The sequence below is a fragment of the Melospiza melodia genome, chromosome 4 (genome assembly GCF_035770615.1).
Source record: "Melospiza melodia melodia isolate bMelMel2 chromosome 4, bMelMel2.pri, whole genome shotgun sequence".
Classification (NCBI taxonomy): domain Eukaryota; kingdom Metazoa; phylum Chordata; class Aves; order Passeriformes; family Passerellidae; genus Melospiza; species Melospiza melodia.
The window spans coordinates 59,140,256-59,157,637 of record NC_086197.1 but is presented as its reverse complement, the minus strand read 5'-3'; the positions used below and the strand labels follow the sequence as shown (position 1 = coordinate 59,157,637).

Below are 17,382 nucleotides of genomic sequence, written 5' to 3'. Positions count from 1 at the left end.
GAGCTGGATGGCATCAACAACAGCAGAATGCTGTCTTTTATATCTGTAGAGTCTTCACAGATTGTCTTAAATTTTCAACCAAGAGCACAGACTCTTGAGAAAAAAGCAATTTTTGAATATTTTTAGCACTGAAAAATATTAGTTTGTAATACTAAAATCTGAACTCTATAAGTTTGCTCTAAAACCAGAGGATATTAAAAATGATCCTGTTTCACTCACAAATAATATAAGATCATTAAAATTAAGTTTGCAGACTTTCAGAAAAAGGACCTACAGAGAAAAAAAACCAATGTTTCAGTTTGCTTTTAAATGGAAGTTAAGATGTCAGTTTCAAAAGTAGCACAGGAAAAAGAACTGCAGGTATTCTGCCAGTTATACTCTACCGGGATTGATGATTACTCATCCCAGTGCAGCTTCAGGGAGTTATCTGGTTTCTTCTAAAGCCAAGCAATGTCACTGTCTGATATCTTGTGTCATGATTGTGACTGTGAGACCTGTCCTAGGCCACATTGGAAAACTTATTAAGTTCACCAAAGGGAGAACAAGTAGAAGAAACAAAGGTAAAGGAGAATTTTACTTGCTTCTAGCACTATAATTGCTGAACAATTACAAAGCAGAACAATGGTGGTTCCTCCTTTCGACAGAAATGGTAGCAAGCATTTGTTCCAGTTGTGTAACAGTAGAAATAATTGTGACTTGACTGAAGTGGGTCTGATATTAATTGGGATAGAAGCAGCTTGCAGGGTGATTGTCTTGAAAAATATAATCAATTACTGTCACAGCACTGCAAGAAGTTCAAGCTGTAATTTGTTCCTTGAATTGGAAAGCTTTTATAACCTTGTTTAAATTCCACCTCTGGTGTAGGCTTTAGGCTTGTTAATATCTCTGATCTGAGAGTAAATGCAAATTTCTCTAGGATATAACTGTTAATTATACCAAGATAAACACAATTGGGAAGGAATATCCAACATCAGATACAATGTTAGCATTCTTTGCTTTTTAAGAGAGAGCATTTAAATTATTTCCTTGAATTTCATATTAGTTTTTAGTTATATGATTTAGGCTGTGCTAGCTGACCTAGTTAAAGGTGGAGCTAGAGTGAAACAAGCTTTGAACTGTTGTTATAGTGAGCAGCTCTCCCAGAAATTATTAAATTTCATATTAGCTTTAAGTTAAATGATTTAAGCTGCACTAACTGATAAGCTGCACTGTCTGACCTAGTTAAAGGTGGAACTAGCTTTAAACCGGTCCTAAAGTCAGCAGCTCTCCCATAAACAATGGGAGGCATAGTGTCCTTAGACTATTTCCAGCTAGTTTATTTCTCCATCAACTTCACACATAAAACATTTTCTCTAGGAATGTATTCAAAATTGTGACTGGAAACAGCTGAATAATTAAGGCATTGATGGAGTTGTGTTTATGAAGTCATTTATGAGTTGAAGTTTATGGTGTCTCACTAATACCTGCTCACCTTTTCACAAACAATTCATTAATTCATTGTTATTACTTTCAGACCTTGTTTAGAGCTTCTCTTCCCCATCCAACATCTGACTGTGACTTTGCACAATATGAAACAAATATTCTTATTCCTGGTATTGACCTTTTCTCTGATCGCTACAGAGCTGATATCTCTACTGTAGTTGCAAGTCTGAATTTCATAATGCTTGAACTACATTCTGTGAAGCAAAATTTAATAGTAAGTATTGTTTTTATGGTCTGGAAATGATTTTAAGACACCTAGTCTTACTTTCTTGTGTGGGTGTATTTATGAGATAACCTCATTAGCAAAATACCCCTACGGCTAGGTTCTGTGGCACTTGAACAAGGTATAGCTTGCTGCATACAGGTTTTAGAAAACACAGCAAAATTTTTTATTCTGGAAGATGGCAACACATGGTTTGTTTAGCTTAGGCATTTTAGAGAAAATTTCTATTGTATGCTACTTAAAATACACTCTACAGAGAAATACTTTAGATGCAGTATGTCCAGAATGCTTTCAGTACTTCAACTTCCAGTAGATAAAAGTCCCTTTTGGTTTCTCCTTTCCATGTTCTCTTATTCCTCTGTATTTTTATTGTTTTCATAACTTCCCTCTTATGCTGGTCATAATCCTATTTCTTCCATTTAATATCTGACCATTTCCACTTTAATCCAGCTTCCTTCAAAGATGCAGTGCTGTACATTAGAATAAATAGATTGAATTGATTACTACTACTGAAAAAGGTGCAATACTCTCTCTTTTGTAATTTGGTCCTGTATGCGCCAACAGAATTTCCTGTCAGGTGATTATTTTATGCCTCTGTAGATCAAACATGACAGAAAACTCTCCATCTGAAAAAGTAGATAGATTTTTCCAGCTTTGATGAGTTGAATCCACTTATGACAAGGTCCTGCAAGTGGCAGAGCCAGTGCCAGGAAGCGAAAAGATTGCAGGGCTGGCAGCAAGGAGGAACAAAGGTTAGGAGGTAGGGATGGAAGAGGAGTTAGACAGGAGGAGGCAGAAAGGTGTTACACTTTTTTTTGTCAGCAAGTCAATTTTTGGATTCATTTCTTTTGAAACTTCAGGCTAACTGCCATTGTTGCTTTTTCCCATTCTGCATTACTGGAGTTCACTTTGTTATTTAGCTTTGTGTAACTGTCCTGGCTGTGGGAGATCCAGTAAAATCCAGGAGCAGACAATTACCTGGAGACAGAAGCTCTTAACTTGACTGCTTGCTTCACATGGCCATGCACATCTTTGATTCTTTCTGCACTTTTGCCAGCAGAATATAGATCCAGTTCATGGATCATGCTCAAAGCAATTGCAGTTTTAGCTGAATGAGAGCTTCATTTCCCCTGAATGCTTATTGTGTGGGAATGTTTTGGATGGTGGGCGCTAAGTTGATTTGTCACTTAAATCAAAATACATCAAGATTCAAGTTTTATTAAAAATAAAACTTCAAAGACTAATTTTGTTGAACTACTTCAGTTATCAATAGGAAACTGTATGGGTACAATTAAAACATTTGCCTCAAGCATTTGTAATCCAAATTCAGAAGTATTAAGCTACATTATGAAAACTTTAACTGAATTTGACAAAAATCTAACTATGCTGTTAGCATTTGCTAAGCTTGGGGACATTTTAAAGTGAAGAAAAATGTAAAAGCTGAACAGTAATTAAATTTTGGAAGTTCTTTCATTTTCAATAAACACATACATCTGTTAGGAAAGAATCTGCTTTTTTTGAAATATTGTATACCAATAGATCATAGAACCATAGAATGTTTAGGTTTGGAAGGGTCATTTAAAGGTCATATAGTTTCAACCTCCCATGCTGAGAGCAGGGTTGCCTCCCACTAGACCAGGTTGCTCAACACCTCATCCAGCCTGGCCTTGAACACTTGCATGGTTGGGGCATCCACAAGTTCACAGGTAACCTGCCCCAGTGTCTCACCACCCTTGCAGTAGAGAACTTCCTCCTAAGATCTTACCTAAGTTGCCCTTCTTTCACTTTGTACCCATTACTTCTTGTCATATTACTACAGTTCCTGATGAAGAGTCCCTCTCCAGCTTCCCTGTAGGCCCCCTTCAGATCCTGGAAGGATATACAGTGTCTCTATACTTTAATAGAGCTCAGTTTTAAAATATTTTTTGTTATTATTTTTAAAATATTTTGTTGTCCCTACAAAAAAACCTAAATTTAAAATGAATGTAAATAAATTTATCAATAAGTCTCATCACCATCCACTTTATTTTACAGCTGGTATAATTTCACTTAGTTGCACGACTTCATTGTGTTTATTTTAAAAAGCTCACAGAATTCTATTCTTCTGTTAATTGCATTGAAAAAATATGACATCAAAATGCAGATAGTTTTAGAAATCCCTTGTATCAACCTATTTCTGGTAGGTTTACTCAGTAATGATGTGAAATACCCCACCTTGAACAGAGAGAATACCTTGAACAGAGAGAATAATTTGGACAAACTTCACTTTCTACATTGTGAATCACATACAAGGGGTTAGCTTTAGTCACCTGAAGAACTTTTTAACACGTTAATCTTTCAGAAAGCATAAGAGAAGTATTGATGGCATGTAATGGTCAAAGCAGTAATCTTATATTATCCCTATACTTTTGATATGTAATTGCAATGTGTATTTCCATGGTTGTACCCTGTATGATGTTTATAGCTGCATGATCTACTATTTTGTTACAGATTTTACCTCTGTTTACATTATACCAGTATATTGTATCTGAGATTTGTAAGGACCCAGCTAAATGTATTGAAGGAAGAATCCTCAAGGTAATCACTTTCTCAAAGCACATTGTATTTCAAGTAAACTTTTCAATTCTTTGTTTAATGTAGTCAATTTAATATTCATATATTTCTACTATGAAAAGTAATGCTTTAAAGTTCAGCTGTTGCTTAGTGTTTCTTAGCAGTTGGTATGGGTACTGTCTAAATGCAATTCTTATTTGTATTCTCTATTTTAGTAGCATGCAGAGCTATTTAAAAAGTTTTACTGTTAATTTCCTGCATAGGCTGTTGAGTGCTTCCATAAATTCTTTCTACTCTCTTTTTAATGAAGAGGAGCTTTTCTTTCTTTGGTCCAGACTTGCCACTTGTTATTTTTTATCTTGTTCCACTTTTCTTTGAAATGTTTTCTTAAGTGCAAAACATGAATGACTGTTTTTTCCCCAAATATTCACTTCTGGATGTGTTCTTACTATCATGGTAGAACAAGGTTCCATGAAATCTAGGAACAGATTTTTGTCTTTTCACTAATGTTCACCTTTTGTTGTTGTGTAAATAATTTGGGAGTTCTGGGTTTGTTTTTTTTAAAACATCTAACTATCAAGAGTTTTTAAGAGTCAAAGTGATATTTGTTTTAGATATTTTCAGGAAATGTTGATATGGGCTAGGTAGAGTAGCTGAGTACTACAAGATTAAGATGAGTAAAAACTATGAAAGAGATTTTTTAAGGGGCTGAGCTTGGACAGGCAGTCAAAACTCTTACCAGATGAAGCAAGTTCTTTCCCTTATTCAAGGTGAAGTTTTTAAAGAATTTGCTTTTAAAGGTGAAAGACACATCTTTGAAATTATTCACTATAATAATATGTAAAAGATTTCTTTCCATTGAAGATCATTCTCCATCAATGTACTATTCTGGTAGCCAAATCTATTTGAAAATTACCTTTAAACAGATTTTATTTTGAGAAAAAAGAATAATGAATAACATTCAAATCAGAGGCTTTGTCATTTTTTCATAGATTAAAGTACTTACAGATATAGGATTTTTTACGGGGGCCTTTCATGAGCTGTCTTTGCTTATTTCGGGAGAGAGAATTCCATGGAAAATACCAGCAGGGTACAGATGTACTGAACAAGTGCAGGTAAACACCAGAAAAGTATGACATTGAGCTGTAACAATCCATTTTTCTTCATGAAACTGCACATACTCCATATCTGTAAGTTCCTAAGGAAATCCTAAATTTCTTTCAATAGATGAATCAAATAGTAGGCTTTGAATGACATTAAAATCTCTCACTAAACAGCAGGAGCAAAAATCAATTTTGAAATGTGTGTTTTATACACTGAGTACTGCAGATATTACTGTAGAAAAAACAATGTGTGATTTCATATGCAGGCATGGAAAGTGTGGATAAAGCTGACATGGGTTCTTGTGCCCTGGAGAGGGTGAGGGCAGCCTCAGGAGATGCTGGGCCATAATGGCTATTGCTGCCCACAGAGCCTTGAACTCACTTCACCCCACTCAAATTGATTTTCCCTTTATCTGGTCACTAATGGGCTACAAGGGTTGGAAGCTGTTAACAATTGACCTGGACTCTTGTCTTGCTGTGAGCATACCTGTGCAGGCAGATCAGGTTGTTGGGTAAGCCTCTTCTATAATCAGTCTTTCCTTGCCAAAATAAGCTAATGATTAAATCCTGGATGAATGTAATCAAGGTCTTCCTTATCTGAGTGGTGCTTTTGGGTAGGTGATGTGACAAAAGACTTCTGGACAGACCACCAGGTGAAATTCAGCATGAACAGTAGGAAATTTTTTTTCACCAAAAGGGTTGTCAAGCATTGGACAAACTTCATGTTTGCTTCCTTTACCCTGGGTTACAGACAGTGAAGCAGAGCACATTTAGTTTAGTGAGCTGATTTGAAGGGAAATTTCCCTCTTCCCACCTTTATTAACTCATTGGTTTTATACTCATATTGTAGCACATTACTTTTGCTTTCTCCATTTTACAGGCCTCACAGAAATTTGATACCTCAAAATCTCTCATGACTGATACAAATTTGCAGGTAAAAAAACCTGAAAGAGGTAAATATTTCATGCTATACAAAAATATTTACTTCTCTGTCTAAAGAGAAAATATCCTTGTTATTATTAAAAAATCCTCTAAATAGAAGACATGTTCTTCTCAATAGGTTACTATTTCCTAAATTTTCAATTTTATGACTGACCTCTCAAGGGAAGGGCAGCTACCATTTTCACCGTTTTTCAGATAGGAGATCTAGTGCGTACAAATCTGTGGCTTTTCTGTGCAAAACACAATAATGGAAGTATTCAGGCTTTGTTGCGATATGGTCAGGTGCTTATCCTGCTAAACATTGAGAGTGTCAGGCTTTTAATGTTATAATTTCTCTCCATCAGAGTTGTCTTCATAGACTGAACTCAGATGGGGGTTGAAGTCCATTTCTAGGAGAAAAAAATTTAAAATGGTGACTTTATAAACCAGTGTCTAAACAGTCATTTTCTGATTTTATTTAAAATCACCGAGTTATCGCTAACTTCTTTTGTGTTTTTCAGTTTTAATAATTTCCTTTTATTAACCTTCTTATGGATCCATTGAGCTGGTAGGGGTAAATGTTAGCAGAATCTGAAAAAGTTGTACCATTAAAGCAAATTGGTAAATTACAATCCCTACCTTTTTCCCTCCACTTCTCTCTCTTGTTTACAGTAAGCTTGTGTGTCTCCTACAACAGTTGCTATTACAGAATGGAAATGAGAAGTGTATCTTGACAGCTTTTGATCTCACTAGTTTCTGATTTATTTTGAAGTTGTGCATTATCTTTTGATTTGAACACTTTGCAGTATATGTGGTGCTGTTACTGGACTCATGACCTTGCAAATCTGTGTAGACTTTTAACTTCTACATTTATTAATCTAAATTGAGACTATTAAACTCATGATAAAACAAGAATGCTAAAATGAATAACAAAAAGAGTCTATGAAATATGCTGGAATGATGTGATACAATAATTTTTTTCCTTTTTTAACAGCAGACTTTGAGTTGAGATTTTTGAACTCACCTACAATGCAGAAAACTAGAACTTGCAGTGATAATAGCTATAACTTCATAGATGCACCTTGTGCTGTAAAACCAATCTCTGAGGCTGTAGCAAGTGCTACTGAGGGGTGAAGTTTGGGAAAAAACTCAACTCATTCGTAATAAATGAGAATATTACTAATATTATTCATGTTAATTGTTGATTTGTGTCATTATTAATAGAAATAGAATATGTCTTAAACAAGAAAAATGTAAAATGTGTCATTTCAGATAATCCCAGTTGTTAACCTTTTTGTAGGTACTGGAAGATACATTTAATTGCAGTCTGTCTTTAACAGTGGCGCCACTGTGCAACCCACAAATGATGAATAAATTAACCTTAGCCAAAATGCATCTCATAATTTGTCTTTCTGCCACAATAAATAATATACCTGAAAAAGTTGAAAAATATTTATATTTTGTTGACAACGACAACTTGCCAGAGGCAAGCAAAACTACAGCATCAAATGTAAAAGGTAATTATAAGAATGGTGGAAAAGTTCATTTATATTGTTTCAAGCTTCTTTCTTTCACTTTTAACTGCATATGAGTTAATATGTCATATTATGAACAATATTAATTTTAAATGTTGCTGAAAAAATTCAGTAATTATTGAAATAAGCAGTAAGACTTGTTAAGGTTCTTTTATTATTCTTCTACTACTATTATTATTAATTTGTTCCATTGTTACTTATTTTGATGTTGAAAGTCCCAGTTGTAAGTAGAGAGAAAAGTACTATGTTCTTCAAATTACTGAAAATGCTTTGGTTCTGCATCTGTACTCTGAAATTTTATCTGCAATGTATTTGGCAGTTGATGCTGATCAGGATTCAAGACAACAGGAACAAAGAGACAGAGTGATGCGTCTTGTTCGCTGTAAAGATAAATTAAATATGGCCATGCTGAAGGTAATTTTGATTTTTAGGAGAAAAAGATTAAGAAAATGCAGATTGATCCAAAAAGCCTTGTTAATGCCTTCACTGTAACAGAAATTATGATGAGAGAATGGTATGAAAAAAGGAGACTGTAAATTTCTGTTTCTAATTTGACTGCAGCCTTACTAGCTGTACATGAAGTGTTGACAATTTGGTGTAATTATTTTTCATTTTTGGTACATCATTTTTCAAATGATGGGAAATATTTCCACAATCAGATCTCAGTAGGACTATTTCAGCATAAAGGGTAAAGACAATGGGATTTCAAGGTAAAATAATCTCCTTTCAGAGGGTTCCATCTGTAGAACATCAGAGACTCTTTGATGGGGCAATATGCTATGATAATAAAAAACCATTCTCTACCATTCTTTTATGTGAAATATTTCAAATTTTTCATGTAGCTCTTTCTGGTACTTTATTTTGAAGAAAACATATCACAGCTTATTAGCTTTTTTGTTCGAAGAGGTTTTTTTAAGTTGGATTTTGTTTTGTTTAATTGTAAGCTTTATGCTTGCCAGTTTCACATCACAAAGAGACCAAAATAAAGGGCTGACATATTCTTCATTCGGAGGGGCCTTTCACTTTGGAAGTATCCACTTTTGGCCCTTTTTGCAAAGAAACAAATACCAAAAGTGTGTCTGGAGAAGGGAGGATGATTTTGTATGGCAGTTGGTATAGGTCAAACGCTAGAAACTTAAAGGTTTTATTATAATTTGAAAATGGCAACTCGAAAATAACTAAAATAGAAATGTTCATTGGAATTGAGTAATGCTCAATTAAGAGGCATAATATATTTCTTTTATTTTTTCTTTAACTGTTCTATTCTTTTGGAGGAGTTTTTATGGTTTGCTTTTTTTTGTGATTTTTTTTTTAAGTCAAGCTCTGAATTTTTATCAAAGTAATGTATTGGATGATACAAACCTTTAAATTAGTTTTTAGTTCTGCTGAAAGCTTCACAATTGAGACTTAATTTAAAATTAACTTCTTTTTAGGTGTGTTTTTCATAGCTTCCTACAGATTTTTTGATCAGAAAGACTGTTAATTATAGTTGAACTTTCAGGATACATACTGCACACAAAAATGTCAAAATATAGCTAATAAAGAATGTAATACTTCTTTTGACATCTTTAATGTTTTTAATATTGTATTTATTATTTAAATTACTAAGTATAGTGAGAAGTACAGTATAAAATCATCAAGTACAGCTATTAGATAAAGAATGAGAAATTAGTGAATTGCATTGCTAAGCCTTAAAATATGGAGTTAAGCATGCATGGATGTAGTACAGGCACAGTTAAGATGTTGCTGATTTCAACACAGTGATTCTGAAAACCTGACAAAAGCAGAATTACCCACCCCACCCCCATTTATAGAAAAGGCATATTGTTCTTAAGTTGATTTATTTCAGGATGCAGGGATAGCAGGGTACACAGAAAAAAGATATTTCTAAAGAAAATTTTAGTTTCTTTACTTTTTGAAATCATGAAATGCTGTGTTCTTCTCTAGGGGATTTTATTGATAGAAGCTGAAGAAACTCTAGGCCGTCTTGTACAGGACATACAGGAAAAATATGGTAGGGACATATCTCGGTATTCTGTGGAAGATTTAGAGGCTCTCGTTGAGGCCAAACTTGAGCTTGCTTCTATTTCTCATCAAAGGCATCAAGCACCTCTCAGGTAAGTAATACTGTGAACAACCTTATCTTGCACAGCCTTCACCACCAGTGGTTAAAAAAATAATTTCTTTATTACTACATCAATATTGTAAATCTTAGTGGTCATCTGTAACAACTCCATTAGTATATTTACAAATGTAAGATACACCAGCATTTAGTTTATTTATTACTGCTTTATTTTCTTTTTTAAGAGATGATCAGTTATGAGGCCAGAAATTCAGTCAGCCCAGAGAAATCAGTTACAATTTCTCTGTGAGATGCTTGTGTGATAAGATGTTGTATAAAAACAAAGAAAAAGTTGTAATCTTCATGGTTTTGGGTAAAGTCTGGATGTGTTAGATCATGTGAATTCTTATGATTTTAAATTGTACAACAGAGCACTAATTAAAGTACTGAATTCTACTTTGTTCTAGAATACCGTGTTTCTGTCCTAAAGGAAAATTTCTTCTTGATGTACTTACTGGTTTCAAATTAAAACATCAAAATTTTATTTTTTAAATTACAGTGATTAAAAAGCATTGAAGTAAACATTAACAGAGTAGATTTCAGCAGTATTATGTTGTTAGTCATAGAGTCTAAAGTACTGTTGTATTATCTCCATGGCTGAATTATCTCTATGTATCTGTATATATCTGCCTGACTGCCCAGTATTTTCTCCAAATTAAAATTCCCAAATTCTGTGATTTTTTTTTTTTTTTGAGATTCTGATTTCTTTTGGAGAATTTAATGAAGTTACAACTTTAATGTTCTTGTAATATATTGGACATACAGTATGAAATACATTAACTCTTTGACATAGAGTATGAAGTACATTAACTCTTTGTAGATGTTAAATTCCAAACATTGTTTTGGTCTTTTACCTAGGAGGATTTGTCTGTTTAGCATACCTGTGATTTTACATTAATTTGTGTAAGAAGGATGTCAGTTTAACAATGCATGATAATGTTATGAGTGTGAAGTACTTTTTATCTAATATTTTATTGGAGGGAAAAATCTTTGAGTGCACAAATTGCTAACTAAAGGTGGAGCATACTCAGGTGTAGCATGTGCCAGACTAGATTGAGATTTGGTACAGTGTAATCAGTATTTGTAACATTTGTTAGGTCTAATCTAAGTAAACACCAGAATTGCTACAATAAATCTTATAGCAGAGTAAGCATAAAAAAAAAAAGAAAAAATGAAAAAACGAAAAAACCATAACCCTTTCTTTACTGTTGAAATAGTGGTGGAGATTGAAGTGAAGTGGTAGGTGGCTCATCAGGCCAATAGATAAATCAGTCTCAATGGGATTTTTTACCCAATTAAAAAAAATTGTTTATTCTGTGACAAAACAAGCCACCTTCCTTCTCTCAGCTGAACACTCTCAAATTCAATGCCTTTTAGATAGCACAATTGCTTTTGCATTGTTATGGTACAGCAGTAAAAATAATTAACCAGGACAGGAGCTTCACAGTGCTGTATAGCCTACTGTACTGAAAACAGTAATAGTCTGCAGTGTGGCCTTTCCCCTGAGTTTTGTGTATGTTATTTTGAAAGAAAGCGGTTTCCAAAAATTCAGATATTAGGACTATAATAATTTAGCAATAATGTCATTAGGGAAGATGCAAAGGAAGAACTTGTAGGTTATTTGTGGACATTTCTCAACATGAAACATTAATCCATTTCAGTGGATTTTGAATGAGATTAATTTACTATAAATTGTCAAGGAGAAATCCACCAGTCGCTGACAGTCACCTCATCATACTTTTGAGTGTCCTGAATTTTATAAAGTCTCTATACTGGTAATCAAGGAACATCTGAAATATCATGTGTGTAATCTTAGCTTGATACCAGGTTTGGTAAAACCTGCATTGGTAGAGTCCTCTCTCAGACATTCTCACCCAGCTGAACTGGTTCCAGTATATGCACAACATTTCAATGCAGGACCCTTCATTTTGGCATGCAGTTTTTATCCTAGAGACTTATTTCTGTGTTGGTTTATAACTTGTCTCAGATTGAAGAATCTTTTTTAGACTATCAAAGATTTCAATGGATGTCTAGCATTGTGGAGATCACTTTTTGTGACTCTCAAATTTTTGATGGATTTTTGTTTAGTGGGTCTTATATATTGATAGTGGTCAGTATCAGGGGAAAAAAACCATGAAAAAATAAAGTTAGAGTTTGGTGTTTTTTAACCTGTTTTGCAGTTTTATTGCACTGCCATGGAAGCTGTGATATGTCTGCCTCAGATATAAATGAAACATTTCTTCAGACAGCTGAATGTTTCCTGCCTGCCAGCCTAGAAATCAAACTTTGCATGATATTACAGAAATTCATCTTTTTTTTCTCCTTTGGCGAAATGACCTAGTGGTGAAATTGTTATAGTCAGCTGTACTTTCCTATTTTGATCATCTTGTCACTTTCTGATTCAGCTGATAAAAGGATGTGTATTTTGTCAAGGGAAATATATAGATACATCACTCTTGTTGACAGCAGAAGAGGGTCACAAAAATTTCATCAAGGGAAGCTTCTGCATTACAAGCTTCTGTCTTGCAAAAAAATGTATGCTTCAGAATAACTTTATGCATAGGACTAATCCCATTGAACTGGAGGAGACTACTTACATGGTTCCTATAAATGTGAACTTTTTAATTACCCAAATGTGTACTTCTCTGCTTAAGTGAATTAATTGTGACTTAAGGCATATATCAGTCTTTGGGCTTGTGGTCTATATTTTACCAAGAAAATTTATGTGTAAACATGTAGGTAAAAATAGCCTCATTTTCAATATTGCTAAATGTTGACAAGAGCAGTTAAGGCAGTGGTGCTGAGGAATTTAAGTTAGTATTTGTTAATAGCCTATATACACCTAGCTGTTGTACCTTCTCCAAGGTATTTAAGATGTGAACCATAGCATCTCAAGCAATGTTTTAAGAAAAGTCAGATTTTACTGTAATTTTAACTTTGATGCCTTGGTTTTAGGGGAGAACTCTTAAAAAAAGAAACTGGGGTACATCATTGTGTTATCAATTTTTCTGTTTACTTTTATAAGCAAATTCTGTTTCACCTTTTCCGTTGTTAGAACGCATCATCAAATTCAATATTGATTTATTCTGTTTTCGTTTTGTGGAATAAAACTAAGGTAAAGGGATGATGAAGGAGATTCATGAGGATTGAATTCTGAAATGTAAAACCAAGATATTAATGGCTTTGGTTCTCATTCTTACTTTGAGGTCTATTTGTGCTGAATTGGTGTAATCCATCCAGGTCTGTATCACAAAAACAGCAAAGAGGACAGAATCAGAAATGACAGGAAGACTTTAACTGCTCTCTTATCTTAACAGGAGGTTATCCATCCTGTGGTTATACATATGTTGGCAGATTAATGTGTGTAATTTAGAAGTATAGCTCTTGTTCAGAATTCTTGGCGCAAGATCTTTGCCTTTGCAACCATTAGTCTAGAACATCTCAAAAGCCGTAAATTCACACAGACCTTGAATCTCTCTCGCATTGAAAGATCTTTGCATTGTTCTGGCAGTGTAAAAAGGTGTTAATAATTCTTTTCTATTTTTTATATGCTTCATAACAGCCAGTCTTTATGTAAGGAGAGGCTATGTAAAAAAAGCTATCATAGATAGGAACTTTGGTTATACATTTTAAACAATTAATCTGCTGAAAAAATATTTTAAGTAGTGAGCTAGGCAGACTCTCTGGTGACTTAGAATTATTAGAAAAATGTTTCTGTGGGTAGAGCACGTGGAGATTTATAAAAAGATTCCAAACAAACAACCCCCAAAACCAAACTCAAAAATGTTTTAGAGAAGATGTAGGAAAGTAAAGATTTACAGACATAGAGGAAAATGTGCAATTGGGAGAAACCAATACAAAGAGACATTGATTTTGGCAATTCTCAGAATATTTTGAGTAGTGTGTTCTCTGGACAACAATTTCTAGTATGAAAAAGGTCTTCTGTCTATGATGGCTTTGCAGATGTCTCCATATCACAAAATAATTGTATTCACAAAGTCTGCTGCTGAAGATATACATTTTTGTACATGTAATGAAAGCGGAACATTATCTGAGAGTATCTGAGTGCTTATAAAGACAGCAAAAAAAAGAAAAAAAACCAGTAGCTCATATTTTAAGAAACCTTACAATATTTTGTGATCTAATCCCATCATTTTTTGACATATAGGGTTAAATGCTGCACCAGTCCTAATGGTGTCTGTATCTTCCAAAGGTGCTGTTCAGAGTGAACTCCAGAAAAGAATTTAGGATATGGGGCAGGGAGTACAGTAGATACAATGTCATGTGATTTCTTACTGATGAGGTTTTGCCTCATCACCTTGGTGCTGTTTACTAAGATCCTGTGAGTATTTGACCATGTGGATTTAACAGGAGGATTAATGCATAGCCAGGAAAAGTTTTAAGGAGAAAGGTATTAAGCCTGGTTGTGGATGATATAGAACTCTCCTAATATATCTTGTGATTTTCAGTACTTCTACATTTTCTAATTTCTAAGAACTTATTCCTGAAGATAGATATGCCATGGTTGGTCTTGATCTACTGATTTGACTAGATCTAAAAATTGGACTTGACAATCTTAGAGGTCTTTGCCAGCCAAAATGATTTAATGATTCTGTGTGTAACTGGAAATTATAATGGAGTTCTGTTTTGATTACTCCAACAGAATATGATATATTTGAGCTTACGTGCTATTGAAAAAAATAATGGAATCATTGAGCTCATCAAGTCCAGCCATCAACCCAGCATCACCATTGTGACCCCTAAAACACTAAATTGTGTATCACTCAGATCCAGAAGTCTCTTAAACTCCTCCAGGCATGGTGACTCCACCATGTACCTGGGCAACCTATTCCAATGCTGACCACCCTAACAGTGAAATATTTTCAGGTTATGTCTACTATTGGCGAGACTTGCTCTCTTATTTCTCTTTTGTCACTTTCATAATGCAGTGCCTTCAAATTCAGAAAATAGTCGGAATGTAATCATGTTTTACTGAAGCAAAAATTGGTAGCAGGTAATTTACAGCTCTGGCACAGTAAAATATGAAGTATCTATTTTAATAAAATCATAAAGTGGCAAATATAATTAGTATTTTTAAATAATATTGCTCTATACCACAGTGTTGCTTTGGCTTTTTCTGCAATTCGACTTCTCCAAGATGCCAAAGTTTTTTGCGTGGATGTGGCACATTTTCAAGAGGAAAAGGATGAAAGGGAGCATTTGGTATGTGTGGATATTTGTTTTAAATTAGCTTTCTTTGTATGCTAATCTTTTTTTGTATTAAGTGTTGAGCGATTTTCAAAGTGTTAGAACGTATCAGTCACCTGGAGAAAAAATTATCTTTGACATGCTTTGGATACCTGCTCGCTTAAGGTGTGCTCAGTGTCTGTACTCAGCATTGTAATTTATATGAGGTTAGGAATTACAGTTTTTATTTCTATTACTCTCAAATGGCAGCGCTGAAAATCTTTTGTTTAAAACCCCTCAACCAAAAAGGAAGTGAAAAAAACAGCTATCAGTTGAAAATCTTGTATTATTCAGTATAGGTACTTTAGATTTTCTGATTGGAAACTGAATTCTCTTGGAAAGAGCCAGATGGACCATCTTACATCATTTTACATCATTGCTGTGGAGCAATCTTGGACATGGAGCAAGATTTCAGCTAACTTCTGTTGTCCAACACAAGGATTCTGACCTCTGCTTTGGAAAGCCTGTTGGTCTCACACCACACAGTCACTCTTGAGTGCACAGTGAGTCAAATTGATTCACATGGACAAGCAGCACTGTTTGTGTTGCATATCAGAGGCTTCTGTCTCCCTGCACTTGCTCCTTTCTTTTTTTGGGATGGTCCTGTAGCCAGTAACTGACCTATAGATATTTTTTTCCTCATTCGCATCAATGCAAATCAGTCACGATGATTTTTTGTATAAGTAAAATGCAGGTGATGCATTGTCCAGTGATTGCTTGCTGAAAAAAATAGTAGAACATGGAGTGTAGAATTTTAGCAATAGAAAGAGTTTTTAGAATATATGAAGATAGAACAAGGAGTTGAGCTGAGTATTCTCACAAACACTTGTAGTACTAAATTACACTGATATTTTTGTACATTACACTAATGTTTCTAAACACTAGAAACACAAAAAACTAGAAATCAAAAACCAAAAATGTGTTTCTAGTCATTATTGTGATACCAGAAACTGATACTGATCCTCCTCTAAAATTAGACTTTTATGTGCCTCAGAAATTTGTGTAATGTTCCTGTTTCAATGGAAAAAAATCAAACTCTTAGAATTATCCTTCATAAAAAATATAGTATATAGATATATTTATGGAGTATCGCATAAAAAGTGTTTTACAATTCAGTGCTAAAAATTATTTTATATATTTTAAAATCTAAATAATAAATGGCCTCCTGTTATCAAAAATATGTATCTAGCCTTCAAATAAATTTCTGTTTAGAATGTTGCTATCATTTGTAAGATATCTGTAATAATTTAACAAGGCCTGTTGCCTTGTTTGTAGTAAAGTATGTTACTCAGAAAGTAACATTTTTCTTGCTTTTGGGTCTTAATAGGACTCCACCACAGAAGGTGTTTCACTCCCTGCCCGTGTAACAGCACAAGGACACGTGAATGTACATTTGTGGCTGAGGTGTCGAGCAATGTTGGTGACTGCACTCATGGCACAGATACATGGTATTGGTGAAAAGAAAGGTACTACACTTTCTTACTTTAGATTTTGGGATTATAATGGGCAAATGAGCCTATACAGTCACAATTCTTATTCATAGTTAAAAAATACTAATATTAAAGTCTGGGGCTGTATTATCACTGAACAATTATTTCTGTTAAATTCATCCAATCCAAAAAGCAAAATATACTTATGAGCATATTCTCTCCTAAAATATGAAAACAGAAAGTATTATATTAATTTTCATTTAATAGTCACTATCTTTTGATAACTGTACCTAAAAGTTTCAAATGTTCTAGTGTAATTAAGAAAGTCTGGTTGTTTCAAAAATTGCTGTTGCTGAGTACTTCTGGTTTCAAAAGTATCAAAATATTTTTTGCTTTCTATATCTCCAATACAAGAAACATCCCTACATAGCTCCTAAAAATGTTCCAAGTTATTTTTTTAAGGCCTTAAGAGAGATATTGCAAAATACATTTTTTGAAGTTTGGTTATGAAGAAAATGTTTTTCATTCCTTGGTTCTATGAACAACTCTGATGCTCACTTAAGTACCAAAATCAGTTTAAGTCTCTTGCCAAATTCTTACTTAATCAGTTCTGGATAATTTCTCTGCAGGCTGTTACTATTTTGCAATTTTAACTAAAATCAGATTTTTGGATAAGTAGAACAAATCTCAAATACCTTAATATTTATTTTGGTGGCTTGCATAAAAAGCATGCATTTGGATGAACTTACTTCTAGTGCTGTTTAGA

General features: G+C 34.0%; 1 protein-coding gene across 1 annotated transcript in view; it reads left to right on the top strand.

The window, feature by feature from the left end:
• The window catches only part of CFAP54 (cilia and flagella associated protein 54), a 90,391-nt gene that overhangs the window by 50,034 nt on the left and 22,975 nt on the right, over positions 1 to 17,382 (top strand). Inside the window, exons 41-49 of the mRNA XM_063154850.1 lie at positions 1,514 to 1,696; positions 4,196 to 4,282; positions 5,251 to 5,373; positions 6,242 to 6,295; positions 7,583 to 7,799; positions 8,137 to 8,231; positions 9,765 to 9,934; positions 15,060 to 15,162; positions 16,514 to 16,652. Of these exons, the coding sequence (XP_063010920.1) occupies positions 1,514 to 1,696; positions 4,196 to 4,282; positions 5,251 to 5,373; positions 6,242 to 6,295; positions 7,583 to 7,799; positions 8,137 to 8,231; positions 9,765 to 9,934; positions 15,060 to 15,162; positions 16,514 to 16,652 (1,171 nt within the window). The remainder of the gene's footprint in view (positions 1 to 1,513; positions 1,697 to 4,195; positions 4,283 to 5,250; positions 5,374 to 6,241; positions 6,296 to 7,582; positions 7,800 to 8,136; positions 8,232 to 9,764; positions 9,935 to 15,059; positions 15,163 to 16,513; positions 16,653 to 17,382) is intronic.